Here is a 25,438-nt window from a genome sequence, read left to right as displayed (position 1 = left end):
AGATGTACTATTTATTTGTAATAATGGAACTAAAATGAATGTAAAGACATACAGAGTTTTTGCGACTTTTTTTTGCTTCACCTCAATTGATATATAGCTGCTTCTTTTGGTGTGCGCAGCTGTCAACAAACAGCGCTCATAACTTACATTTTTGCTCGCAAGTCAAAAAAATAATTAAAAAGATTGTAAATCATAAAAAAACACACAAGCTGGGTCACTCATATCTCAAGGCACCACCGTATATAAGGAAATACACGCAACATTGAATTTCGGTTTTATGTTTTTAGGTCCAGCAAAGAGAAGAATCAAAACCGTTAAATAAATATCCACACCTTTAACAGTAATTATAATTGTGATGCTCTGGCTCACCTTCTTCTGAACAGAGGGATTGCCTGTTTTACAACCTCACTAAGAACAAAACACACAACTAAAACACATAATCCAACAGTCCTTAAAACATGATAGTGTTTGCATTGATTAAATCCCCTTACAGTAGCAAGTGTGACTGTCTTAATGCACAGTCGCACTGAGTGTTAACGTGCCGCCGCATTTTGATAACAGAAGTCAGTAACATAAGAAATGTGTTGCACTTCTGCCATTTGACGCCCCTCTGGTGTTTATAAAGATGGAAGGGCCTCACACACATGCACACACACATTGTTGACACAGATCATCAGTGATTGACAGCAAATCAATCCATCTGTAAAAAGGTGTTTCATTCTCAAGAATGAATTCAATCGACGGACTTGTTTGATCAAAGTGACACATGGGTCAATGTGTTATTTTAAACAAGCCGGTTGCACTATGAGGCCAGTTGTCATCTAAATCAAGCATCAGCCTTCAAAGTATCAAGTCAGACCACACCTCCTCACCCCTTAAGCTCTCGTCTTTTCACACACTAATCCTAAAAGAGCCGCCAGAAGATGAACTCTAGACGAGAGGTCCGCATCCAACGACAAACTTGTAAGGTAGTCTTGAACATAATCAAATGAATCATGAGCCCAAAACATGGATCCGGTCCGGTAGTGTGTCGACTTTAAAATTCGAGTGTCTCAAAGATTACCCGATGAAGACAAGCATTAAAAAAATGCCGAATGGTTACCGAATGACAGACTGTATCAACATTCAAAAAAGTGTATGCGCAAAATAACTCGGTGATCTGAATAAAAAAGTTTAAAATGGATGTTACAGTGAATTTGAATTGGAACCCTGCTCACCGCTCGGTTCGTTATCCTTAACGCAGTTGCGGCTCCTAGACAAATAAAGAACGTGTCAGACAAAGATCAAAAGGCCATAAAAACACAATAAGCCTCTCGGGCATGTGGCTTTGGCTTGAGCATCAACACGGGCCTGATGCTATATTTGAGTTTTGCCCTAATAAGACGCAAGATTTCCGAGTGGGTATCGTGTGACACATATTTATTGAAGACAGAAGCTCAGTATATCTTGCGGGTAACCCCTTTAGAATTTCCTCTTGTTTTTCACTGCCGTAACTCGAGCCGTTTTGCAATGGCAGCAATCCCTAATGTGTCTCCACGCTACTTTCAATGGTGCTGGTTAAGTGCCACATTTTTAGCAAAAAGCCTTTGGCTTACCGAGACCACCTTTGACCGCATCCTTTATATCGATGGTATGTGGGAAGAAATAACCCGATGCTCCACCAAATCTGTTTAAGAAAGTGCAACTGGAATGCGTCACTCAGTGAGTTACATTTGGGGATTGTCTGTAACCGCCTTGTGCGTCCCTTAAGAGGAAGAAACGAGAATAGCTGCTGGCACTGTCGGGAGAATAAACCCCTTGGCGATCCTCCCTTTCTTCGAAGCTCAATGGCACTGATACATTTTGATTCATTTCTGACTTGTATGGACTCTGAAACAGTATACGGCTGATATTTTAGAGGTCCTCCAGAGCATAGCAAGGCACCGCAGCTGTGCCAGGCACTATTAAACCGAGCTATCAGTCACACCTTTGACCTGTCTGCACCTGCTCTTAACCAAAGGCTGAATCTACACACTCCATATTCAGACGGCTGAGTTGCAGATTCAGCAGTTTTTACCAACAATACAGTGCAAGTTACACCATTTAAATGCATTGTGAAACATTTTATACATGAAATTGTTGGCTCCTTTTAATAACACAACTGATTCTGGAGCAAGCTATATTATATCATCGGGTGTAGATGTATAATAGAATAATTATATATTGCAAGTGCTAACATCTTTTGAGATGAATCCAAAGGTTGTCAGTCAAGGATCCAACAAGGAAGACATTTCATACGGCAGCAAGATGCAAGAAGTTCTCAAGTAGCATGCCAAGCAACATGACCAAATAGAGCAAGGTGCATGTGAAGACGTCCTATCCTACAGTATAAAAGGCAGCCAAAGAATCCATTCATGACAGACATCCATCGAAGGTAGGTTGCTCAAAAAGCTAAGCGACAGTTGTGTTACAAGAGGCTGGTCAAAGCTCCCGTTACTATTTGTGTAAAACAGTAAATAATTATGTTAGGTGGAGAAGAAGTAATATGAGTCAAAGTTATAACAAAAATTGAATTAAAAGAAAAAAAGCAACAGTTGGAGTTGAATATTTTGAAGTTGCACTGTATGTTAAAAGGCTTTGTGAGCCTCACCATACTTTGATTTTTTTTTTGCCCCACAGTCTGCACTGAAGCCTCTCTGAATTTCTTCATACGTGGCTGTGTCCTCAAAGGTAAATTAGCTACACATTTGGAAATGAACGTAACATCATAATGTACTTTTGTTGAAAATGTTATAATCATGCTTTCAGCTAAATTGCATGACAACTGCTGTGTTTATGTGACTTCAAAAACAGAACTCACCCTGTAAAATGTAACATATCCAAATATTTTGCTGACAAAAACAAATCATTTGGATTATTTGGCTCGATTGTAGTAACAGGTCATCATGGGAGACGGAGAAATGGAATGTTTTGGCCCGGCGGCCATTTACCTCCGGAAGCCAGAACGTGAGCGAATTGAAGCTCAAAACACTCCCTTTGATGCCAAAACGGCCTACTTTGTGGTTGAACCCAAAGAGATGTACCTCAAGGGTAAACTGGTGAAGAAAGAGGGTGGTAAAGCTACCGTGGAAACACTCGACCATCAGGTGAGGAAAACCAAATGATCCATGATGGAAGGAATTACATACATGTTTACATCAGGAACATATGGAACTTGCTTTGTGCACATAAAATAGCCTCAATTATTCCCAAATCATTGCAAGCATGGACAACTGAATAACGACCTCACTCGTGTACTTCTGTGCCAGACTCTGACTGTAAAGGAGGACGATATCCACCCAATGAATCCACCCAAGTTCGATAAGATTGAGGACATGGTCATGATGACCCACCTCAGCGAGGCTTCTGTGCTGTATAACCTCAAAGAGCGTTACGCAGCATGGATGATCTACGTGAGTTTCCTTCAAAAGACAGACAATGGAAGCAAATTGTTGAATGACTTGACATTTGTGATATGCTTTTTCCAGACCTACTCCGGGCTGTTTTGCGTCACTGTCAACCCCTACAAGTGGCTCCCGGTGTATGACTCAAAGGTCGTATCAGGATACAGAGGCAAGAAGAGGATCGAGGCTCCTCCCCACATCTTCTCCATCTCTGACAATGCCTACCAGTTCATGCTCCAAGGTAATAAGAGTATTTTGGATGGTCTGGTCATTATAAGATTTTCATGTCAAGAGACGGTTTTGAAAAGTACTTATAATTGTGTGGCCTGTTTTGGGCAGGTAATGCCTATTTAGTACAATCGACTAGGATTTATCACGCTGCACGGCAAAATAAAAACCTATGCTATTATTTTCAGTTAAATTGTAAACCTTGTTGATATCTTACAGATAAGGATAACCAGTCAATCCTGATTACGTAAGTGCAAACAAAAGCGTATTTTGATTTGCATGGCAACTGTTACACTATTTGGGTCATTTTGAATTAAATGTCTTGAAATCCATTTTGTAACCCAGCGGAGAATCTGGTGCAGGAAAGACTGTGAACACCAAGCGTGTCATCCAGTACTTTGCGACAATCGCAGTTGCTGGAGCAAAGAAGCAAGAGGAATCGGCTAGTAAAATGAAGGTATGTTATCTATATAAATGTGGCTATTTTTATATCTATATTCATAAAATATATCAGAACACATACTGCAGATAGTAACGTCCAATCAATGTATGGCTATTTTTAAGGGCTCGCTGGAGGATCAAATCATTGCAGCAAATCCCCTGCTGGAGGCTTATGGTAATGCCAAAACTGTGAGGAATGACAACTCATCTCGCTTTGTAAGTTTTTCTTTGCAAAATCATTCCTCTCTAGAATAGACACTGTTGTGAAAAGATTTTTTTTTCCCTAAATTTTACCTGCATTCTTCTGTAGGGTAAATTTATCCGAATCCATTTCGGAACAACTGGAAAGCTGGCTTCTGCAGATATTGAAACATGTAAGGAACCTGTCCAAATAGTTTTACTGCTGGAGGGAACTATTTTGAACTGACTTTTGCCTTGTTATGCAGACCTGCTGGAGAAGTCTCGTGTGACCTTCCAGCTGTCTGCTGAGAGGAGCTACCACATCTTCTACCAACTCATGACCGGCCACAAACCCGATCTCATTGGTGTGGACTAGTGAATATTGATACTTTACTCCATTTAGCTAATTCCTGTACACGCATATGTCCTAACATCCACGCTCATTACAGAGGGACTCCTGATCACCACAAATCCTTATGACTTCCCAATGATCAGTCAGGGTGAAATCACAGTCAAGAGTATCGATGACGTTGAAGAATTCGTCGCGACTGATGTAAGTGATACTATATTGTCAGTGAGCTTAAACCACAATGGACGGTGTATAAAACTGGTATATAATTTCTTTACAGACTGCCATCGACATTTTGGGATTCACCGCTGATGAGAAGGCAGCCATGTACAAGCTGACTGGCGCTGTCATGCATCACGGCAACATGAAGTTCAAGCAGAAGCAAAGAGAGGAGCAGGCTGAGCCCGATGGCACTGAGGGTAGGAAATAGAAGACATTCGAAAGGAACTTCTGTTTCCTGTAATATCGATTTTGAAATACTGTTGCTTTTCATTTACAGTGGCAGATAAAATCGCTTACCTCATGGGTCTGAATTCCGCTGACTTGCTCAAAGCTCTGTGTTACCCCAGAGTGAAGGTCGGAAATGAATATGTGACCAAGGGCCAGACTGTGCCACAGGTATGAGGGTGTGAAATCAAAATGGCTATCACGCATTCAAATGACAACATTTCGAACTTCTTTTCTTGATCATTTAAGGTTCACAATTCAGTCTCAGCTCTGAGCAAATCCGTCTATGAGAAAATGTTCTTGTGGATGGTGGTCAGAATCAATGAGATGTTGGACACCAAGCAGTCCAGAAGCTTCTACATTGGTGTCTTGGACATTGCTGGATTTGAAATTTTTGATGTAAGTGTAGGACATACAGTATCGAAAGCTTGGTCAAAATTCCATCCACTTCAAAACTGTTTTTTGTTTTTAATGTCACAGTACAACAGCTTGGAGCAGCTGTGCATCAACTTCACCAATGAGAAACTGCAACAGTTCTTCAACCACCACATGTTTGTGCTGGAACAAGAGGAGTACAAGAAAGAAGGAATCGAGTGGGAGTTCATCGACTTCGGTATGGACTTGGCTGCCTGCATTGAGCTTATTGAGAAGGTAAATGAGAAAACCATCCAAACTCGGAAAGAAGTGCATTGACGCGATAGTAAAAGACGAAATGTCCTTCCAGCCAATGGGCATCTTCTCCATCCTTGAAGAGGAGTGCATGTTCCCCAAGGCTTCAGACGTCACCTTCAAGAACAAGCTGTACGACCAGCATCTTGGCAAAACCAAGTCGTTTGAGAAGCCAAAGCCGGCCAAAGGCAAAGCTGAGGCCCACTTTGCTCTTGTTCACTACGCTGGCACTGTTGACTACAACATCACCGGCTGGCTGGAGAAGAACAAGGACCCCCTGAACGACTCAGTTGTTCAGCTCTACCAGAAGTCCTCTACCAAGCTTTTGGCTCTTCTCTATGCCGCACATGGCGGCGCTGAAGGTAAAGTTATGTTATCAAACTGTACATGTTGTATTTCTATCGTTTTAATAATGCACTGATAAACTTTCATTTAGATTTTGTCAAAAAAAAAAAAAGACCTTAATAAAAACTTACACGTCATGTTCACGTTACAGCCGACGCCGGTGCCAAAAAGGGCAAGAAGAAGGGTGGCTCTTTCCAGACCGTGTCAGCTCTTTTCAGAGTAAGCGTCGGCCCCCAGACACATGTATGGAATATGATGACTTCCACTACTTACACATCCATTTTTTGGTCACATTTCAGGAGAATTTGGGCAAGCTGATGACCAACCTCAGAAGCACCCATCCTCATTTTGTGCGTTGTTTGATTCCTAATGAGTCCAAGACTCCAGGTACGCCCTCTCTAATATTAGAGTTGTATTCAGACTACGGTACAATAACAAAAACTCTGAGACTGAATTGTCCTCATTTTCAAGGTTTGATGGAGAACTTCCTGGTCATCCATCAGCTGAGATGTAACGGTGTGCTGGAGGGTATCAGGATTTGCAGAAAGGGATTCCCCAGCAGAATCCTCTATGGTGACTTCAAGCAGAGGTATTGATTAATATCAGATGGCGTTCAATGACATGAAGTAACCGCCAACTTCCCTCCAATCAGATACAAAGTATTGAATGCCAGTGTGATTCCTGAGGGTCAGTTCATTGACAACAAAAAGGCTTCAGAGAAACTCTTGGGCTCTCTTGATGTTGACCAGACTCAGTACAAGTTTGGACACACCAAGGTAATTTGTCAGTCAGGGATGAACCTGTCGACATATGACTTCAACACTTCATTTAGAAATGCATGGCTGCTTGTTTTTCAGGTGTTCTTCAAAGCCGGTCTTCTGGGTGCTCTTGAGGAGATGCGTGATGAAAAACTTTCCATCCTGGTTACCATGACTCAGGCTCTCTGCAGAGGTTACGTCATGAGGAAGGAGTTTGTTAAGATGATGCAGAGGAGGTACACTACACTGACCGTCCATATTCTCCTGACACTTCCCTTCAAAGAAGAAAACAATGAGTCTTTGCTTCCATTTTGTCAGGGAGGCCATCTACTCCATCCAGTACAACATCCGCTCATTCACCAATGTCAAACATTGGCCATGGATGAAGCTGTACTTCAAGATCAAGCCTCTGCTCAAGAGCGCGGAATCAGAAAAGGAGATGGCCACCATGAAGGAAGACTTTGAGAAAACCAAGGGGGACCTTGCAAAGGCCTTGGCCAAGAAGAAGGAACTGGAGGAGAAGATGGTGTCTCTCCTGCAGGAGAAGAATGACTTGCAGCTGCAGATTCAGTCTGTAAGTGAGACATGGAGTTATTTTTTAACGCGTTGATGAATTATCTAACCAAACTATATCATTGTGACTCCAGGAGGGCGAAACTCTTGCTGATTCAGAGGAAAGGTGCGAGGGGCTGATCAAAGCCAAAATCCAGCTTGAGGCCAAAGTCAAAGAGGCTTCTGAGAGGCTGGAGGATGAGGAGGAGGTGAACGCCGAGCTGACGGCCAAGAAGAGGAAGCTGGAGGACGAGTGCTCTGAGTTGAAGAAAGACATTGATGACATGGAGCTTACCCTGGCTAAAGTTGAGAAGGAGAAGCATGCCACAGAGAACAAGGTTTGCTCTTTGCATTCTTTTGCACTTGACAAAGCATTCAGAACACTGCAGTCATTGAAATTAACGTGAAGTAACTTGTGCAGGCCAAGAACCTGACTGAGGAGATGGCCACTCTGGATGAGTCCATTGCCAAGTTGTCCAAAGAGAAGAAGGCCCTCCAAGAGGCCCACCAGCAGACCCTGGATGACCTTCAGGCAGAGGAAGACAAAGTCAACACTCTGACAAAGGCTAAGACCAAGCTGGAGCAGCAAGTGGATGATGTAAGTCATAACAGATTAAGCCTCGCATCAAAAATAATTCCTAAACAATAATAATGATGCGCCACACTCTAAACAGCTTGAAGGATCCCTGGAGCAAGAAAAGAAGCTCCGCATGGACCTTGAGCGATCCAAGAGGAAGCTGGAAGGAGATCTGAAGCTGGCCCATGAGACCATCATGGATCTGGAAAACGACAAGCAGCAGTCTGATGAGAAAATCAAGAAGTAAGAGAACGCTGACTCTCAATGACTCAACGGCTTCAATGAAGAATTGTTGTGGAAGATGAATGACAACGCTTATTGTTGTATTGTTACACAGGAAGGACTTTGAAACAAGCCAGCTTCTTAGCAAGATTGAGGATGAACAATCCCTCAGTGCTCAGCACCAAAAGAAGATCAAGGAACTTCAGGTTGGTTCATGGATAGTAAAAGCACCAATGTGGTGGCAATCTTGACTACGATGGACTTCATCATTTGGGGAATACAAATTTCAGGCCCGTATTGAGGAGCTTGAGGAGGAGATTGAAGCCGAGCGGGCCGCTCGCGCAAAGGTTGAGAAGCAGAGGTCCGATCTCTCCAGGGAACTTGAGGAGATCAGCGAGCGACTTGAAGAGGCCGGCGGCGCCACAGCTGTTCAGATCGAGATGAATAAGAAGCGCGAGTCCGAGTTCCAGAAGCTGCGTCGCGACCTGGAAGAGTCCACCCTGCAGCACGAGGCCACCGCCGCGGCTCTCCGCAAGAAGCAGGCCGACAGCGTGGCTGAGCTCGGCGAGCAGATCGATAACCTTCAGCGCATCAAACAGAAGCTGGAGAAGGAGAAGAGCGAATACAAGATGGAGATTGATGACCTCAGCAGCAACATGGAGAACATCTCCAAATCAAAGGTTAAGAACCGCCACCGTTTACTTCATGGCAGCTTAGTTTGGCAATGGTGCCGCGTTCTAATGTTTCTTATAAAATCAAATTTGTTTAGACCAACCTGGAGAAAATGTGCCGCTCCCTTGAGGATCAACTGAGCGAGCTGAAGTCCAAAAATGATGAACATGTGAGACAGCTCAATGACGTTGGTATCCACAGGGCAAGACTTCAAACCGAGCACGGTGAGAGATATCTTCAGTATCTACGTTTGCCTCAAGGATGGCAGGCGTATAAAAACCAATATTTTCCTCTTAGGTGAAATCAGTCGCCAGCTTGAGGAGAAAGAGGCCCTTATCTCTCAGCTGACAAGGAGCAAGCAGGCTCACATCCAGCAGATTGAAGAGCTCAAGAGGCACGTTGAAGAGGAGGTTAAAGTACGTGAACATTTTCAATCCAGGTCTTCTGCCCAACTTCTCTATTGGACTTTTCTAACGTTCGGAAAAATTCCTTCCTCTTCAAAAGTCCAAGAACGCCCTGGCCCACGCCGTTCAGTCCTCCCGTCACGACTGCGACCTGCTCCGAGAGCAGTATGAGGAGGAGCTGGAGGCCAAGGCTGAGCTGCAGAGGGCATTGTCCAAGGCCAACAGCGAGGTGGCTCAGTGGAGAACCAAATATGAGACGGACGCCATCCAGCGCACTGAGGAGCTGGAGGAGGCCAAGTAAGCTACAGCAAGGGAACGAAAATGATCCCAACGATTAAAGCGCTCATGACACCAATTGATGCGTCTTTGCAGGAAGAAGCTTGCTCAGCGTCTCCAGGACGCAGAGGAGTCCATCGAGGCAGTGAACGCAAAATGCGCCTCTTTGGAAAAGACCAAACAGAGACTTCATTGTGAAGTTGAGGATCTGATGATCGACGTGGAGAGAGCCAACTCTCTGGCTGCCGCCCTCGACAAGAAGCAGAGGAACTTTGACAAGGTCTGTTCAGATTATTTCAGTTGCGGTCTCCAAAAGGTATTAATCACGTTTTTAAATGCTTTCAGGTTCTTGCTGAGTGGAAGCAGAAATATGAGGAAAGCCAGGCTGAACTGGAGGGAGCTCAGAAGGAGGCCCGCTCTCTCAGCACTGAAATGTTCAAGATGAAGAATTCCTATGAAGAAGCTCTGGACCATCTGGAGACCCTGAAGAGGGAGAACAAGAATCTGCAACGTGAGCCAAAATATTCACCAGAATCTTTTTTTTTTTTTTAACGAATCTTAGTTGACCAAACACTTTTTTTCCTTACAAAGCTGAGAAAATTGAAAATAAGTCTTTTGTTATGATGCTTTATTACAGAGGAGGTCTCAGACTTGACGGAACAAATTGGTCAGACCGGCAAAACCATTCACGAACTGGAGAAGAGCAAAAAGATTGTGGAGACCGAGAAGTCTGAGCTGCAGTCCTCTCTTGAAGAGGCAGAGGTATGTTTCAGGGAAACCAAAAGGTGTGTAGAATTTTCATTTAAATCCAGAGGCCACAGCAAAAACATGCTTTGTTTTTGTCAAGGCTACTCTGGAGCATGAGGAGTCCAAGATTCTTCGCGTTCAGCTGGAGCTGACCCAAGTCAAGGGTGAGATTGACAGAAAGCTTGCGGAGAAGGATGAGGAGATGGAGCAGATCAAGAGGAACAGTCAGCGCGTCATCGAGTCCATGCAGACCACTTTGGATGCTGAGGTCAGGAGCAGGAATGATGCCCTGAGACTGAAGAAGAAGATGGAGGGAGACCTGAATGAGATGGAGATTCAGCTGAGCCACGCCAACCGCCAGGCAGCTGAAGCCCAGAAACAGCTGAGGAACGTCCAGGGACAACTCAAGGTACATCCATCCCTTTTTATTCATGGTTAAAGACAGACTTGGACTGAACCTGATCTTTGAACGTTCATTTAGGATGCTCAACTGCACCTTGATGACGCAATTAGAGGTCAGGAGGAAATGAGGGAACAGGTTGCCATGGTGGAGCGCAGGAACAACCTGATGTTGGCTGAGATTGAGGAGCTCAGAGCTGCTCTGGAACAGACGGAGAGAAGCCGCAAAGTGGCTGAAGCTGAGCTGGTCGATGCCAGCGAGCGTGTGACGCTTCTGCACTCTCAGGTAAACACTTCATGAAGACAAGCCGACATCCAAACAATGGTGGACATTATAGAATAGCTGGATAACGAATCTTTGGCAATTCTTTCTTCAGAACACCAGCCTGATCAACACCAAGAAGAAGCTGGAATCTGATCTGGTCCAGGTCCAGGGTGAGGTGGAGGATGCCGTGCAGGAATCAAGAAATGCTGATGAGAAGGCCAAGAAGGCCATCACTGATGTAAGTCATCTTGTTGCAACAGAATGAAATTTCCAGCAATGGACATCCATGAAATCCTGATTTCCTCTCACAACATTCAGGCTGCCATGATGGCAGAGGAGCTGAAGAAGGAGCAGGACACCAGCTCTCATTTGGAGAGGATGAAGAAGAACCTGGAGGTGACCGTCAAGGATCTGCAGCATCGCCTGGATGAGGCTGAGAGCCTGGCCATGAAAGGTGGCAAGAAGCAGCTCCAGAAACTGGAGGCTCGGGTAGGTTGTCCCAAAGAACGGAACATTTTTTTATCCTATTCCAGGAGTTTTGTGGTTTAACAAGATCAAACCCCTTTCACCAAAAGGTTCGTGAACTGGAGAGCGAGGTTGATGCCGAGCAAAGGCGTGGTGCTGAAGCTGTCAAGGGTGTGCGCAAATACGAGAGGAGAGTCAAGGAGCTGACCTACCAGGTAGGTTGAAACTTCATCAACTCATGCAAATGTCACTCGTGTGACCAATAGATGACAAAAGAGTGGTTTTAAAATGAGCAATGCTGATTCCAATAGACTGAGGAGGACAAGAAGAACGTCCACAGGCTCCAGGATCTGGTGGACAAACTGCAGCTGAAGGTCAAGGTCTACAAGAGGCAGTCCGAGGAGGCTGTAAGTATCCCTGATGATTCTCTTAACATTGTCAATCAGCGAGCCACGTTATAACTGAAATGTGGACCTCGGTACAGGAGGAGCAGGCCAACTCTCACCTGACCAGGTACAGGAAGGTTCAGCATGAGATGGAGGAGGCTCAGGAGAGAGCCGACATTGCTGAGTCCCAGGTCAACAAGCTGAGAGTCAAGAGCCGCGAGATGGTGAAGGTAATAAAAAAAACAATCTTGTCAAAGAAAATTTCCCTCTCCTAAGCCGATCTCAAAATCTGACCGGTGTCTTTTTTTCCTTTTCTCCAAACTTCTGTCATTGCAGACCAAGGTAACTGAAGAGTAAGCAGAGAATCAACGTGATGCAGCAAGAGTCATAAAATATGATTTTCTTGTTGCCACTTTGTTGAACATGTTGTGACTCTGTCAATAAAGCCTAGATAGCTTGCGGAAGCTTCTCAGGGTCATGCTCCTTCTTTTCCAGTAGCAAGAGATATCAAACAGCACAACTTAAGATACCATCAAATATTCAAATATTTGTCCACTTCTTTCATAATGTCATTTTTAATAATTCTTCTTCTTCTTTCATATTCTCATTTGTAATATTTTAATATTTTAATATTTTAATATTTTAATATTTTAATATTTTAATATTTTATATATATATATATAATATATTTTTTTTATATTTAGATAATTTAATAATAGCTTTAATATGAATCAGCCAGATACAACTGGACTTGCTGGAGCTGCAAGGAACGTAGTGCTTTGGTGCCACCTTGTGGACTCTATAGCCATTTACTCTATGCCCATGCAAATATATATATATATATATATATATATATATATATATTTTTTTTTTTCAATTCACAAGAGGTCAGCATTGCATCGCAGTACAGCCCAGCCTACTCACTCGGATGCCCTCGATGCTGTTGCTCTCACCCCTGCATTGCCATCGTAAAGATATTCGCACATGGAGACGACTATTGGGTTTCAGTCCTGAACCATGATTTGACAACTCAGTTGATGCTGGATCTGGTGTGTCGAGCATTTTTTGGGGGAGGGATCATCCAAGCAAGCGTCACAGTGCTGGATGCGCATTACTCTCGCTGCCAAAGAGAATTTGGTGCAGTGTAAACAAACCGACTGCGGTATAAACTAGTGGCAGAACTATGAGCGCTCACTTTGACATTAGTCAAGGATTTTGAAGCGTAAAAATGTCCATTTGATCCGTCAGATGGACCTCGGAGCTGACGCCTCGTTAACCACCACTTGAGCCCCGCGATGAGCAACCAGAAGGAGGCGGGGGACACCACCACGAGCAGCAGCAGCAGTGCGCCCTCGCGGCTTGGCCGGCCGCCCTGCGAGCCTCTCCCCGGTCCGAAGACCAGTGTGTGCTCCCGCTCATACTTCGTGGTGGTGATGGTCTTCTTCCACGTCTACATCATCAATGTGATCGCCCTCCTCTTCTACGTGCACTACAGCAGCGGACAGGAGGACGCCAGGCCGGGTCCTCCTCGCGACAAGCAGAACCCACAGCCGCCGCGTCCGCCATCGAAGGCACCGCTGCCGCGTGACATTTTTCTCCCACGCATCGAGGGCATCCGAGTGAGTAGGCTGGGCTGTACTGCCGTGATGCGTCACGAATATTTACCACCATGCCATTATTATTCTGCATCGCAAAAAAAAACACGCGCATCTAATAATCATCTCCATTTATTTGCCAGGTGGGACATGTTCAGAAAGTGTCATTAGTGCCTGGAAAAGTCCACGAAATGAGAACTTTGAGTCTGAAACCTCTGCTCTTTGGTAAGCACTATTTCAAATCACCAACAAAGTCAGTCTTCAGAAACACAAAAAAGCTTTTAACAATTTATTTTTTTGTTATTATAACTTGAAGTTTGCAGTGGAGTAGAACTTAACTGCATTATACTGTAAGCTGTTCTGATGGATTGGTTATTTTATTCTCAAGCTTTACTGAGCCACGGCACATTATAAATGTGTATTGTTCTGCAAAAATATCTACTCTCATACGATAAATCTCTAAATAAAGCTTCCTTTTCACATCTGACCCAATTTCGGCTAAATACTCCCAGGATGGAGTACAGATGACATAAGTGCATCTCTTGGGGGAACAGAAGCAGCAATGCATGAGCAAATTGTCAAGTGGGTCAGGTATCCTGGAGCAAAAACGGCCCAATGCATCTTTAGTTAGATAATTATGTACAGTAGAATCGTCAAAGTGGAATCTTCCTGAAGTGGTACAATTTTAAGTTCAAATGAAATATTCTGGAGGGAAAAATATTCCTTTAATAACACGTGTTTAACTTTGGAGGATTTGTTGTAACAAGTCAATAAGTTCCTGGGGAAACTGCACAAAAATGAAGATTTATTTTCAGGGAAAGCTTTTAATAATTTGAAGGTGTAACGTTTTTTTTTGTAGCTACAACTGTGTGTGTCGTTGTGCAGAGATCCCTGGGTTCTTGTCAGAGGATGAGTGTCGAATTGTAATGCAGCTGGCACAGCTGAAGGGTCTAATGGAAAGTCAGTTAATGGTGCAGGATGGCCAGGAGGAGCTGGCCAAGGAGCTGGACCTCAGCCCAGTGGAGATCTTCAACCTTCTCGATATTAACCAGGACGGACAGCTGCAGCTTCATGAGGTGTGATCATGATTGTGACATACAATGTGGAGTCTCTTAGCACAGACTTGTCAAATTCATCCTATCCTTTGCCTTTGACAGATACTGACTCATTCCCGAGTGAGGGACGGTATTTGGCTCACGCCAGAGAATTTGCAAGAAATCTATGCCGGGCTCAATGCAGACAAAGATGGGAATGGTAAGGAGTCACTCAGTAAATTTGATTTGTTTATTATTATCATTATTATTACCATTGTTGTTGTTATTATTATTAATATTATATGTTGTAATTATTATCATTAATATTATTATTGTAATCAGTCTTGTTATTATTATTATCAATATTATATGTAGTAATAATTATTATTATTATCAATATTATTATTATTATTATTGTTCAACTGGCACATTAGGTCTCATTACATTGTGCGAAGGTACCAAATATGGTTTTCAAAACAGGTGTGTATTTCTTTTGCTGAAGGTTTGCTGAGTTTGGAAGAGTTCAGGCTCCTGAGTGGCGATGCCTTCCAGCGCTTTCTGCTGCAACAGGGGGTTAAAAGGAGCCAGCTGGTGAGGAATAGTAGGCACACTTGGCTATACCAGGGAAAAGGAGCTCATCAGGTCCTTCAAGATATTAAAATAAGGTGAGGAAGAAATGAAGCACCACCTCCTTCTGTTACCATTCTATTGCAAGGTTTTGTCACCAAAAGTTAAAGCCATTGTTAATGCGCAAGGGTGACTCGCCTGACACGTCTGCCGACAACATTGGTGGACCTCAGTGAGCCGCTTCAGGTGGTCCGCTATGAGAAGGGCGGGCACTATCACGCCCATCACGACAGCGGACCATTCTACCCAGAAACCGCCTGCACTCACACGCGTCTGGCGGCAAACGCCTCCACCCCTTTCGAGACGTCCTGCAGGTGAGAGCACTTCACCCGTGTGATATCAGCTTTTTGTATTCCATTGCAACGTTGGTTTCTATGACTCCACGCACACTCAGGTACATCACTGTTCTCTTCTACCTGAACTCTGTTGAGGGGGGCGGGGAGACCGCATTCCCGGTGGCAGACAATAGGACCTTTGATGAAGTGGTACGTAATGAATATAGGTGATGGAAATTCGGGAAAGTGTCACCATGGCTGATGATGATCAAGATTTTTCTTTAAGTCTCTCATTCAGAATGATGTCGATCTCATGGACACCAGAAGGAATTGTGACAAGAGTAACCTAAGGGTGAAACCTACCAAAGGGAAAGCTGTGTTCTGGTACAACTACCTTTCAGACGGAAAAGGTACAGTGCTCCTTAGTGCATTTCAGTTGCATTCTTTAGTTGCGTACGAGCAGTGGCGGAGCTAGAGGGGAGACCACAGGCCCACTGGCCCCCTGATATATGCTTGGACCACCTCAGGTACCAGACCAGTTAATTGAATATTAGGTATCTGAAGGAAAAAGAATCCTAGCTCCGCCAATGCATGAGTAGTATTGTAAAGTTTAAGTAATGAGAATAGAAAAACTAAGAATTATTTTATTTGTCCCCAACATAATCACAGGGGTGATGTATTTTTTTCCCTGCAGGTTGGGTTGGCGAGCAGGATGAATATGCTCTGCACGGAGGCTGTGTGGTCACCCACGGCACTAAGTGGGTCGCCAATAAATGGATCAATATCGATCCAGATTACCAGCGTCAGGCTCGCTACGAGCAGCTGGTGTCCAATCGGCCAGATGATGAGGTTGATGAAGATCTGACATGGAATTCCGATATCCATCAAGAATTGTAGCTCAGAATGGAACCCCCTGCCCCCCTCTCCCCTGCACACAACCCGTTTGATGACCGCAAAATGTATTCAGGGAATGAGGTCATGGTGGCTTTATGCAACTTCTAAGGCACTTTTGTCAAGTTTTGCTTGATATCTATTTAATTGACTGTGTATAGTTAGATTCCCCCTTTTAGGAATGTTGCACTAAAAAGTCATCCAAAGGACCCTTTGCATGGAATAGCTCTACATGTTTTGCTGTTGCACTTGACTGAGATTGCCGATGAAAACATTTTAAGTATTGCTACCACGACCAAAAATATACACACACCGTGTGACGCATGTTGCCTTGTTTTTCTTGCTTGAATCCTTTATTTTTTTTTATTGTAACACACGAGGCTCCTCTATTTTTGTCATTTTCTTTATACAACTGCTCTGTGTTTCCGATGTGTGATCAAATATAAAAATCAAGATTCTATGCCTTCTGTTTTACGGAAAAGCCATAGTCACAATATTAATTACCACCAGAATGAGTGAGTTACCAAAAGAGTCTAACAGACTAAATGCCATTAGTTGTAGGAAAGTCCCACCTTGTGGAGAACCAGATGTCCTGATTGGTTAAGGTTCCTAAAGCTTGGTGTTGCGGTCCATAACCTAGAACAAGAGCTCATATGAGGTCATTTGTATACAATGAACCTCAAAAGTGCAACAGGCCATTAAATGTCAGATCACATGAAATATTCAGATCACACTCACCGTCGATGAGTCAAATCCGTGACGGTCCAGACTGAAGAGCACGGCATCGTGGACAGAGGCAAATAAATGCCGCTTTGTAATGGAGTCAGAGAAGAAGTGGCCAAGCTCCAGTTGTTGGACCACACAAGCTGAAGAGAAGAGCCATTGACAGGTATGTAAAGTGGCAGGACGGTTGAGATGTGTGACACCGCTTACCTTGACAACCTGCCAAGTAAACATCAATATCGATCGTGCTGAAGTCTTGGAAAATCTGAAAACGGATATTGGATGTGAGTCAGTGATGGATGGAGGGAGTTTGGATAGCTGAAAAAATAATTTATGGACAAAAGTATTGGGGCAGCTGGTCAATTATCATGTTTAATAAAACGTGATAAATAATTGGAAGACTTTCTGTGTGTCTGTGGGAGTATTTGTCCACATACACGAGAAAAATCTGGAATTTATTCTGGGCATATTTTTTTCACATTCTTCACCAAACTTAAATTTTTTAAAAAAAAAGCCTATATGGACAATCTTTTGTGTACTTCTTATATGAATGGGACTCAAAATATTCTGCAATTTATTATTATTATTTTTTTGCAAACCTACATTTCTCATGGTCTTCACAGCCACTGTGTCAATAAAGTTAGCCGTGGAGAGGTCAAGAATAATGGAGTGGATGTCCCAGGTCCATTTGCCTAGAGACCCGAGAGAGATGCGTTCCAGGTCACGACTCATCGCGTCTTTACAGCCGGAGTCCCGATTGGTGGCATCACTGTCCATCTGCTCGCATTCTAAACTGGTGTTGTCAGAATCGCCTCCCTTCAAGTACTCCCATCTACACTGACCATCTGTTGTAGTGGGTTTTATAAAAACGCTGCTATTTCTTCTCTCGGTCCAGTTCTCCGCTTCTGTGGCCTTTCTCACCAGGCTTTCTCTCCAGGTTTTGGCCTCTTCCTCCACAGAGAATACTGCTGACTGGTCAGGAAGTTTCTTAATAGAAACACATACATCCTGTTAAATAATTTTTCATTTCTGCGAACGTGGGCTACAGTTACAACATTACCTCTCCCTTGCCTTGTCTTTGAGCCCGTCTCGCTTTTCTTTTTTGTTTACGTTTCTCTTTGGCTTTCTGTCTCTTCTTATAGATGATCATTTTATTGATGTCAAGTCCACTCTGGAATAAAACCAAAAGAAGGAAAAATAAATAAATGAATAATTTATCGGGAAACTACTAAGACTATTCTCAAAAACTGCCAACCTTTTTTTTCAGCGCTTCTAGGTACAGTTCGGCATTAGCAAAGTATACTGGAGCAGAAGAGCGGAATATTATAATACCTGGAATTTCTTTTGCCTGCAAAACACAAATATGAATGATATATTTTGATGCAGGTAAAGGGAGGCTTTCATTAATTTTTTTTGGTCTGTCCTACCTCCTTGTAAATCTCGATATCCACATACAGTTCTGAACCTTCAACATTTCCCAGAACAGAATAAATTGGTCTAAAAATGAAAGAACAGGAATGAGCTCGACATTAGCCACATTAATATCACGATAATTTAAAGAGAGCTTAATAAATAAAGAAAAAAAAATCCATAGTCTTACAGCTGGGTTCTGAAGATAACAGTAAAGAGTGCAAACACAATGGCAGCAGCAAGGCCCAAATCCAGATTGAAGAGCAAAGTGGACACCCACGTGAACAACCACAACACCTTAGGGACACGATACAATAGTCAGTCCACATTCAACACAAATCAAAATATGTCCAACTGTTGTCATCCCCTCACCAAATCAATCTTGTCGCTCCTCCATAGAATAACAATATCTGAGTATTGTTTGAACATACCCTTCAAGTTCACAAAGACGATACACGCCAGAACTGCCTAAAAAAATAAAACAAGGTTACAAATTCTAAAATCTGAGCATAGAATTTTGAAAGGATTAAAAGCAATTAGTCGTGCAGGAAACCTTTGGTAGTTCCTGGAAAAGTGGACCAAGTTTCAGTATAGTCACCAAAACAATTACAGCCGATGTTATTCCAGCCATCTGTAGGAGCACAAGGAAATGAGTAGAATCTACTGAATCACATCTTATTCTGTTTCTACTCTTCCACTCACTTGTGTTTTTCCACCAGTGCTCTCTTGAATGAGACTCCGAGACATGGATGCACATACGGCGTAGCATTGGAAGAATCCACCAAATGTATTGCTGAGCCCCAAAGCCACTAGTTCCTGTAACAGTGCAAATAGTTTGTCTTTGCAGAACTCATCAAAGCACTGTCAAGTCTGCTGCACCTGGTTGCTGTCCACTTTGTATCCGTGTTTCAGTGCAAATATTTTCCCGAGAGAAATTGATATGGCGTAGGCGACAAGAGCCAGCGCGAAAGCATCTCCAATAACTTCACTGAAAATGTTGACCTTTGGTACAATTGGAGGACTTAACCTGCGGAGTAAAAGATGACAGAAAGTAGGTCAAGGAAGGATCATGACAAAAAAAATGTTTAAGATGCTTACCCACTCGGAATTTCTCCAACAACTGGAATAGTAAAGTTCCTGTTTAACTGGGCATAGTTTGATATTAGAGTTGCTGTTATAATCTGCAAAAAGATAAGGTATTGATATTAATTAACACTGAGGGGGGGAAATAATATCAAACTACTATACACAGCAGAATTCTAACTAATTTAACCTCATTGGATCATATTCTGAAAGAGAAGTTAATTATTAATTGTCCCTTTTTTTGCTGTCAAGTGCACAAATATAGAGGCCCTCATCTCTGCTGCTGACTCTGTATGTTTCTTAGAGCCTGTCTAAAACCGCTGATGTGCTAACACGAACACTCCAGAAAGCGTGTCCTTGTGTCAACTGACCGTGATGAGCTCCACTGGGATGGGAACTGGCAGCCTTGGGCTCAGGAAGGAGTTGAGCTCTTTTGCCGCAATCAGCAATATCATGGATATCACACTGACAACCAGAGTGGGGAGGTGCGTCTGCGGCAGCAAGCGGCAAACTTCTTTTAGAGTCTGATTAGTGGAAAGAAAGAGAGCGGGTGTGTTATACTACACATTAACACAATAGTCTAACTGAGGTATGAGTTAATTATTATTTTAATATTGAAATTGAATCTACATCCTCATACATGGGAAGCAGAAGCAGGTATTTATTTATTTTATCATAGGGGGAGATAAATCCAAATTAGAGATTGATATGATATTTTTTATTTATTTATTTGATTAATTTCTATTATTTATTTATTTATTTATTTATTTATTTATTTATTTATTTATTTATTTATTTATTTATTTATTTATTTATTTATTTATTTATTTATCATCTATATTATGAATTAGAAATACATATTTGTGTTTTTTGTTTTTTATTTAGTAATCAAATAGTTGCATTTGGGAGGCTATGTTTTGGTTGGTTCAAATTAAAATGAAAATTAAATTCAAACGTATTTATAAGGGAGATGCAGAGTACCTCTTACTTACATACACCAATGACAACGGCCCATTAAAGCGTGCTGGTGACACCCCAAAGATGTATTTCAGTTGCGCCACCACAGCATGGAGGGCAGCAGCAGCTGTATAAGCTCGCACCAGAGGTTCTGATAAGTACGTTCCCACAAAACCGAATTTGAGTGAACCCAGCAAAACCTAAACACAAAAATACAATATAGGTGAAAGACCTTAAAATGGGGAGATTGTCCATCCTGTTGATCATACCTGTATAAGTCCTCCCAGGACAGTGGTAGCAGCAGCTACCTGCACCCTGTACGAGTCCCGAGCAGCTATGTCCACCTCACTTGTGACATTGGTTCCATTCATCTTCAGGAAATCAACATCTGGAGCAAGTCTCTCAGTAACACTACCCACCATGATGCTAAGCACAGCAAATGTACCTGTGGAACAAACAAGGTGCTATTTCAAGCAGTACCCAACTTGATAGCGTTTTTTTTCTACTCACCGATCGAAATATGACGTGATGTTCCGAAAAAGAAGTAAATTAATGCTGGGTAGAGAGAAGTGTAGAGGCCAAAAACAGGAGGAAGTGAGGCCAATAATGCGTAAGCCATCCCTAAAATCAAATATGTCATTTTAGACCATTCAAATGAAGGACGGTAAAATGGTCAAGATGAGCGAATATCCAACCTTGTGGCAGATGCATTATTCCAACACTAATTCCAGAAATGAAATCTGGGATGCCATCATCCCAGACAGAATATTTGGGCAGCCAATAGAACACGGGAAAAGTACTCAAAATCCCGTGTTTAAGTTTGGGGACTGTGCATCTGCAATTTGTGTACATTAACTGATGAAATGTCTAAGCAGTATTTATAAACACATTTAAAAAAAAAAAAAAGTAAAATTGCCTTACCTGATGGAATCTTTAAGATGGTGAATTACAGACGGTTGATTGTCAACGTACGATTTTCTCTGTGCTAACTCGTCAAGTCCCTGCTCATCCAGCACTTCCCTTTCAATTTTATATTTTCTATATCTTGAGTCCATTTGACCTAAAATGTGTCTTATTAACAGCACAATACTCAAAACAACTCCAAAGCTGTCATCTGTAAATCTGATACCGCGCTTCATTTTTATCTGTTTATGCATATCGGGTTGCCTAATGGTTAACTCCGGCCAGGATGTTGTGGGAGGAACAGTGATTGGTAGACTTTGCATAAAAGGATGTGATTATGTTTGTTAAGGAGAAAATATTAACTCACAGGAAGTGAAAATGGCTGGTTGCAACGGTTTATCCGGTTCACTTTTCATTTGGAGGCAAATGTGAGGCTAATGAACTGTGTCATGTCATCTTGTTAGGTAAACGTCCAACATGCGGCTATGTTTTAATTTGTTTTACTCTGCTGTCGGCAACCAGGTGGTAAATAAAAAGCTGATCTCAATTGCCTTACGTAAATATGCGTATCAAGTGACTTTCCAGGATTTGCTTCTAAAGGAAAATATAAAAATATTGTTAGGTCTGTTTTCACACGCATGCATGCATGCTTACAATGTACTGGGCCTTTAATAAAGTGCAACGATGAAATATGAGTCGGAGCTATGAGCTTCTCATTACGGTCACTCCGGAGCAGAGCGCATGTGACCCAGGCAAACAAACTCTGAATGGTTCTAAACCAAAACTAAATGAAATATATTCCAATTGAAATCAATCTACGAGTATATGATGCCACATTTTTAAACGCTAACCTACCCTGACCAGAAGAACTTTAACCTTTAAGAGATATAGGCCACCAAAACAGCGTCTATTTTGGGGTCAGTAGCTCAGAGGCCCAGAGAAGTGGAGGGGGGACATATCTTTGCCTCCTGCAGTGACTCAGACCTACTGCCGAATGATGACAATAACACATGCTGTCCCATAAAAAAAACAAAAAAAAACAAGATCTACAATGTTCTTCTGAGATGGCAGGCGGCAAGGGAAGCTGATGAATTTGGTAAGGCTTTATTTCTATTATCACGTTAACTGAGCAGTGTATGAAATGGATATGCATGTTATGTAGTTAAAAATGTTATGATCTGCCAACGGAGATATTTGAATTTTCTCATTCTAATACTGAAATCGTATTACGAATCATGAGAATGCCTCACTCGAAATCTACAAAAAGCTAAGCTGTGAAGAAAAAAATGACTCTGATACTACCACTATTTCTGTTTTAGTGCTAGACCCAGTATTTACAAGTCCGTTGATTTTTCACACTCCGACCTCGAAGCGAAAATGGATTTCACAGCCAAGCATGGACAGGTTCTGCTTGAGCAGTTAAGGAAGATGAGGGAGACTGAGCACCTAACAGATGTGGTGCTGATTGCCGAGGGCTTGAGCTTTCCCTGTCACCGCCTGGTTCTGTCTGCCTTCAGTCCCTATTTTCGGGTTATGTTCACCTGTGGCCTCCGTGAGTGCAACAACAGAGACATTTTCCTACGAGACACCCCGGCCGACAGCTTGTCTCTCCTCCTGAACTACATGTACAGCTCAGATCTTCCTCTCACCAACACCAACGTGCAAGGAATCTCGATTGCAGCTTTTCTGTTTCAGATGGATGATGTTTTCACCCAATGTCAGCAGCACATGACTGACAATATGGACGCCTCCAACTGCCTCGGCGTCTTTTACTTTGCCCGGGATCTGGGCGTAGAGGAACTTGCCGATCATGCTCAGCGCTATCTGAGGCAGCATTTTGTCCAGGTATGCCAGAATGAAGAAGTTTTAGACCTCGAGGCGCACCAACTAGGGCAGTTGATCAGCTCAGATGATCTCAATATTTCAAAAGAAGAAACCATTTTAGATGTGGTTCTTCGATGGGCCAAGCACAGTTTTCTGATGGAAGGAGAAGTTCGTAGCAAGCACCTCCCTGAGCTCCTCAGGAAAGTTCGCCTACCCTTGATCAACCCAGACTATTTAAAAGAGACAATGAAGAGGAACACAGCCTTGCTAGCTGACTTCGGATGTCTGGAGATAATGAGGCAAGCTTTGGAGGTTGTCGAGATGCATCCCTCCGCTGTACCACGCAAACTAAAATTGCGATATGGGATGGAAACCACCGATTTGCTGCTCTGTATTGGTAATGACGGCAGTGGGATCAGGTCCAGATATGAAAACTACAGCGAACGCAGCTTCTGTTACGCCCCCACGACGGGTCGAGTTTACTACATCACTTCACCTCGATACGGAGACGCTCTGGGCTATGTATGTGCGGGGGTCGTAACCGAAGACAATACCATTATCGTGTCAGGGGAGGCAGGTGCCCGCAGGATGTCCCGTCAAAAAGAAATGGATGTAGAACTCTACAGGTGAGAAGGTTGAAAAGACGACCGAGCAACAATGCACGGCACTTATCGTCCTTTGGTTTGCCAGGTACAAAGTGGAAGCCCAAGGCAGTTGGGAGCGCCTGACATCTGCGGAGTACCGAGATTCTTACGGACTGGGTTCCTTGGGTGATACCTTGTACCTGATTGGTGGGCTGATGAAGCTGAAGAACCAGCTTCTCATCACTAACTGTGTGGAGCGATGGTCTATTCAAGGAGGACCTTGGCGCAGTGCAGCACCTCTACCAATACCATTGGCTTATCACAGCGTGGTCAGGCTGAAGGATCGCCTGTACGTCATTGGCGGGAGAACTCCACAGGTAAAAAAAACACTAACTTGAATGTGTTAAATTCACCAGGCACAATCCAAATCTCCTTTGTCATACCCTCTCTTGACTAAACAGTCATACCGAATGGATGATGAACCAGATCGCCTTAGCAACCGTCTTCTTGAGTATGATCCATACATAAATAAATGGACAGACCTGCGTCCAATGAAGTACTCGAAATACAGATGCAGTGCTGTTGTGGTCAACGAGGAAATTGTTGTCATGGGTAAGGATGACCAGAGGAAAGTTAAGTGGTTCGTTGCAGATTCAGAAAAGTTGCCATGTGGTTCCAATAGGGGGTATCGGCTGTGAGGGTGTGGACCGAGGACAGTCAAGGCATTGTCTTGATGCTGTGGAGATCTACAACCCAGATGAGGATTACTGGAGGGATGGACCTGCTCTACCATGTGCTCAACTGTCACTGCGCTCAAATGCCTCAAATGCAGGAGTGGTAGGAGGAAAGATTTATGTGTGCGGATACTACAAAGGAGCAGGTGAGATTCTCTTCTTTGTCCATATACAGGCTGTGTCAGAAAAGTTGCAGGACTGGAAAGGTTCAGGAGATTTCTCTGAAGGGAAAATTTAGTTTAGAACTATTTCTTTTGTACACCCATCCTGGAACTTTTCTCAAACACTGTGGATTTTAAAAGGATGTTTTAACATAATAATGCTTGTTTTGTGACTCCCAGATCGCCACGATGATATAACAAAAGACATCTTGGAACTAGACACCTTGGACAATCGATGGACGGTTGTCGCTCGGCGTGCTTTGATGCACGACAACTACGACGTTTGCTTGGTGGCAAGTTTAAATCCGAGGGGACTAATATCTCCACCTGCAGACCTTTCGCAGTAAAAAAAAAAAAGTCATCTTGGATTTTGTGATGAAATTGAATTGGTAAGCACTTCAAAAGTGTGCTTAGTAGTAAATTATACAAAAAGACGCTCGCATGAGATCTACGCACATTATTTAGTCGAAAAGCTTTAAGAAAATTATTTACGAGGGGAAAAAGTCCTGTTTCATATGAATACGTATTAGTTTGAAGTACATATATAATATATATATTTTTATTCCCTTTTCCCCCCCTTCTGCCATTTTCTACTGCTTAAAATGTTGAGGGTGACAGGAGATCGTATCCCCGCAGTTTTTGTGATTCCTTATCCCTTTTGTCAAACGTCGATGAATGCAGTAAAGTGAGAAATGTCTGCACAACTATTTTTGTAATAAACATGCATCTTATCTACATCACCAATTGGGTGTGCCGTTACTATTTCTTGCGTAGTCGAGAACAAAAAAACTAGTCAAATAAAACCGACTGTACATTAAGTCTTTTGGAGAAGG

General features: G+C 42.9%; 4 protein-coding genes across 4 annotated transcripts; 3 read left to right on the top strand and 1 right to left on the bottom strand.

Annotated features, from left to right (window-relative positions):
* The first annotated feature begins 2,548 nt into the window (after nucleotides 1–2,548).
* On the top strand, nucleotides 2,549–12,268 carry LOC133161855 (myosin heavy chain, fast skeletal muscle-like). The gene is made up of 40 exons (XM_061290545.1): nucleotides 2,549–2,709; nucleotides 2,913–3,125; nucleotides 3,288–3,431; nucleotides 3,507–3,663; nucleotides 3,870–3,897; nucleotides 3,996–4,107; nucleotides 4,215–4,307; nucleotides 4,402–4,465; nucleotides 4,538–4,636; nucleotides 4,721–4,824; nucleotides 4,901–5,039; nucleotides 5,120–5,238; nucleotides 5,317–5,466; nucleotides 5,548–5,718; nucleotides 5,792–6,098; nucleotides 6,233–6,300; nucleotides 6,381–6,468; nucleotides 6,553–6,670; nucleotides 6,734–6,857; nucleotides 6,939–7,075; nucleotides 7,158–7,413; nucleotides 7,487–7,729; nucleotides 7,813–7,989; nucleotides 8,066–8,211; nucleotides 8,306–8,396; nucleotides 8,481–8,870; nucleotides 8,960–9,086; nucleotides 9,160–9,278; nucleotides 9,367–9,563; nucleotides 9,639–9,822; nucleotides 9,888–10,053; nucleotides 10,180–10,304; nucleotides 10,390–10,698; nucleotides 10,771–10,974; nucleotides 11,066–11,191; nucleotides 11,272–11,442; nucleotides 11,529–11,633; nucleotides 11,730–11,825; nucleotides 11,903–12,034; nucleotides 12,141–12,268. Exons 2-40 carry the CDS (start codon nucleotides 2,925–2,927, stop codon nucleotides 12,159–12,161), a joined length of 5,808 nt encoding a protein of 1,935 aa, XP_061146529.1. The 5' UTR covers nucleotides 2,549–2,709; nucleotides 2,913–2,924; the 3' UTR covers nucleotides 12,162–12,268.
* A 537-nt stretch (nucleotides 12,269–12,805) lies between these two features.
* Nucleotides 12,806–16,686, top strand: p4htmb (prolyl 4-hydroxylase, transmembrane b). Its single transcript, XM_061292015.1, has 9 exons — nucleotides 12,806–13,423; nucleotides 13,543–13,624; nucleotides 14,285–14,475; nucleotides 14,557–14,653; nucleotides 14,936–15,098; nucleotides 15,189–15,374; nucleotides 15,455–15,545; nucleotides 15,622–15,745; nucleotides 16,030–16,686. Exons 1-9 carry the CDS (start codon nucleotides 13,100–13,102, stop codon nucleotides 16,230–16,232), a joined length of 1,461 nt encoding a protein of 486 aa, XP_061147999.1. The 5' UTR covers nucleotides 12,806–13,099; the 3' UTR covers nucleotides 16,233–16,686.
* On the bottom strand, nucleotides 16,570–22,048 carry slc26a6l (solute carrier family 26 member 6, like). The gene is made up of 19 exons (XM_061292002.1): nucleotides 21,321–22,048; nucleotides 21,095–21,234; nucleotides 20,910–21,020; nucleotides 20,669–20,844; nucleotides 20,435–20,599; nucleotides 19,814–19,966; nucleotides 19,458–19,540; nucleotides 19,239–19,386; nucleotides 19,062–19,175; nucleotides 18,913–18,990; nucleotides 18,732–18,827; nucleotides 18,550–18,656; nucleotides 18,377–18,446; nucleotides 18,205–18,297; nucleotides 18,010–18,120; nucleotides 17,553–17,936; nucleotides 17,160–17,214; nucleotides 16,965–17,092; nucleotides 16,570–16,862 (listed from the first exon to the last, which is right to left on the bottom strand). Exons 1-19 carry the CDS (start codon nucleotides 21,623–21,625, stop codon nucleotides 16,836–16,838), a joined length of 2,544 nt encoding a protein of 847 aa, XP_061147986.1. The 5' UTR covers nucleotides 21,626–22,048; the 3' UTR covers nucleotides 16,570–16,835.
* A 207-nt stretch (nucleotides 22,049–22,255) lies between these two features.
* Nucleotides 22,256–25,349, top strand: kbtbd12 (kelch repeat and BTB (POZ) domain containing 12). The gene is made up of 6 exons (XM_061292003.1): nucleotides 22,256–22,398; nucleotides 22,622–23,752; nucleotides 23,817–24,087; nucleotides 24,172–24,322; nucleotides 24,393–24,590; nucleotides 24,786–25,349. The coding sequence occupies exons 2-6, from the start codon at nucleotides 22,680–22,682 to the stop codon at nucleotides 24,950–24,952; spliced, it is 1,860 nt and encodes a 619-aa protein (XP_061147987.1). The 5' UTR covers nucleotides 22,256–22,398; nucleotides 22,622–22,679; the 3' UTR covers nucleotides 24,953–25,349.
* Nucleotides 25,350–25,438: the final 89 nt, after the last annotated feature.

The sequence above is a fragment of the Syngnathus typhle genome, linkage group LG11, assembly GCF_033458585.1.
Source record: "Syngnathus typhle isolate RoL2023-S1 ecotype Sweden linkage group LG11, RoL_Styp_1.0, whole genome shotgun sequence".
In the NCBI taxonomy this organism is placed as follows: Eukaryota; Metazoa; Chordata; class Actinopteri; order Syngnathiformes; family Syngnathidae; genus Syngnathus; species Syngnathus typhle.
Note: the sequence above shows the minus strand (reverse complement) of the source record. Positions and strands in the feature narration are given on the sequence as shown.

Excerpts from the sequence above, each read along its gene's own strand:
- slc26a6l (XM_061292002.1), bottom strand. The coding sequence starts at position 21,625 with ATGCAAAGTCTACCAATCACTGTTCCTCCCACAACATCCTGGCCGGAG. Across the intron at positions 21,235-21,320 it reads CATCTTAAAGATTCCATCAG|ATGCACAGTCCCCAAACTTA; the intron begins GTAAGGCAATTT and ends CACAAATTGCAG. Across the intron at positions 18,657-18,731 it reads GGAGCGACAAGATTGATTTG|GTGTTGTGGTTGTTCACGTG; the intron begins GTGAGGGGATGA and ends CGTGTCCCTAAG.
- LOC133161855 (XM_061290545.1), top strand. The coding sequence starts at position 2,925 with ATGGGAGACGGAGAAATGGAATGTTTTGGCCCGGCGGCCATTTACCTC. Across the intron at positions 7,414-7,486 it reads TGCAGCTGCAGATTCAGTCT|GAGGGCGAAACTCTTGCTGA; the intron begins GTAAGTGAGACA and ends TTGTGACTCCAG. Across the intron at positions 9,564-9,638 it reads GAGGAGCTGGAGGAGGCCAA|GAAGAAGCTTGCTCAGCGTC; the intron begins GTAAGCTACAGC and ends GCGTCTTTGCAG.
- kbtbd12 (XM_061292003.1), top strand. The coding sequence starts at position 22,680 with ATGGATTTCACAGCCAAGCATGGACAGGTTCTGCTTGAGCAGTTAAGG. Across the intron at positions 23,753-23,816 it reads ATGGATGTAGAACTCTACAG|GTACAAAGTGGAAGCCCAAG; the intron begins GTGAGAAGGTTG and ends TTGGTTTGCCAG. Across the intron at positions 24,088-24,171 it reads TTGGCGGGAGAACTCCACAG|TCATACCGAATGGATGATGA; the intron begins GTAAAAAAAACA and ends TTGACTAAACAG.
- p4htmb (XM_061292015.1), top strand. The coding sequence starts at position 13,100 with ATGAGCAACCAGAAGGAGGCGGGGGACACCACCACGAGCAGCAGCAGC. Across the intron at positions 14,476-14,556 it reads GACAGCTGCAGCTTCATGAG|ATACTGACTCATTCCCGAGT; the intron begins GTGTGATCATGA and ends TGCCTTTGACAG. Across the intron at positions 14,654-14,935 it reads TGCAGACAAAGATGGGAATG|GTTTGCTGAGTTTGGAAGAG; the intron begins GTAAGGAGTCAC and ends CTTTTGCTGAAG.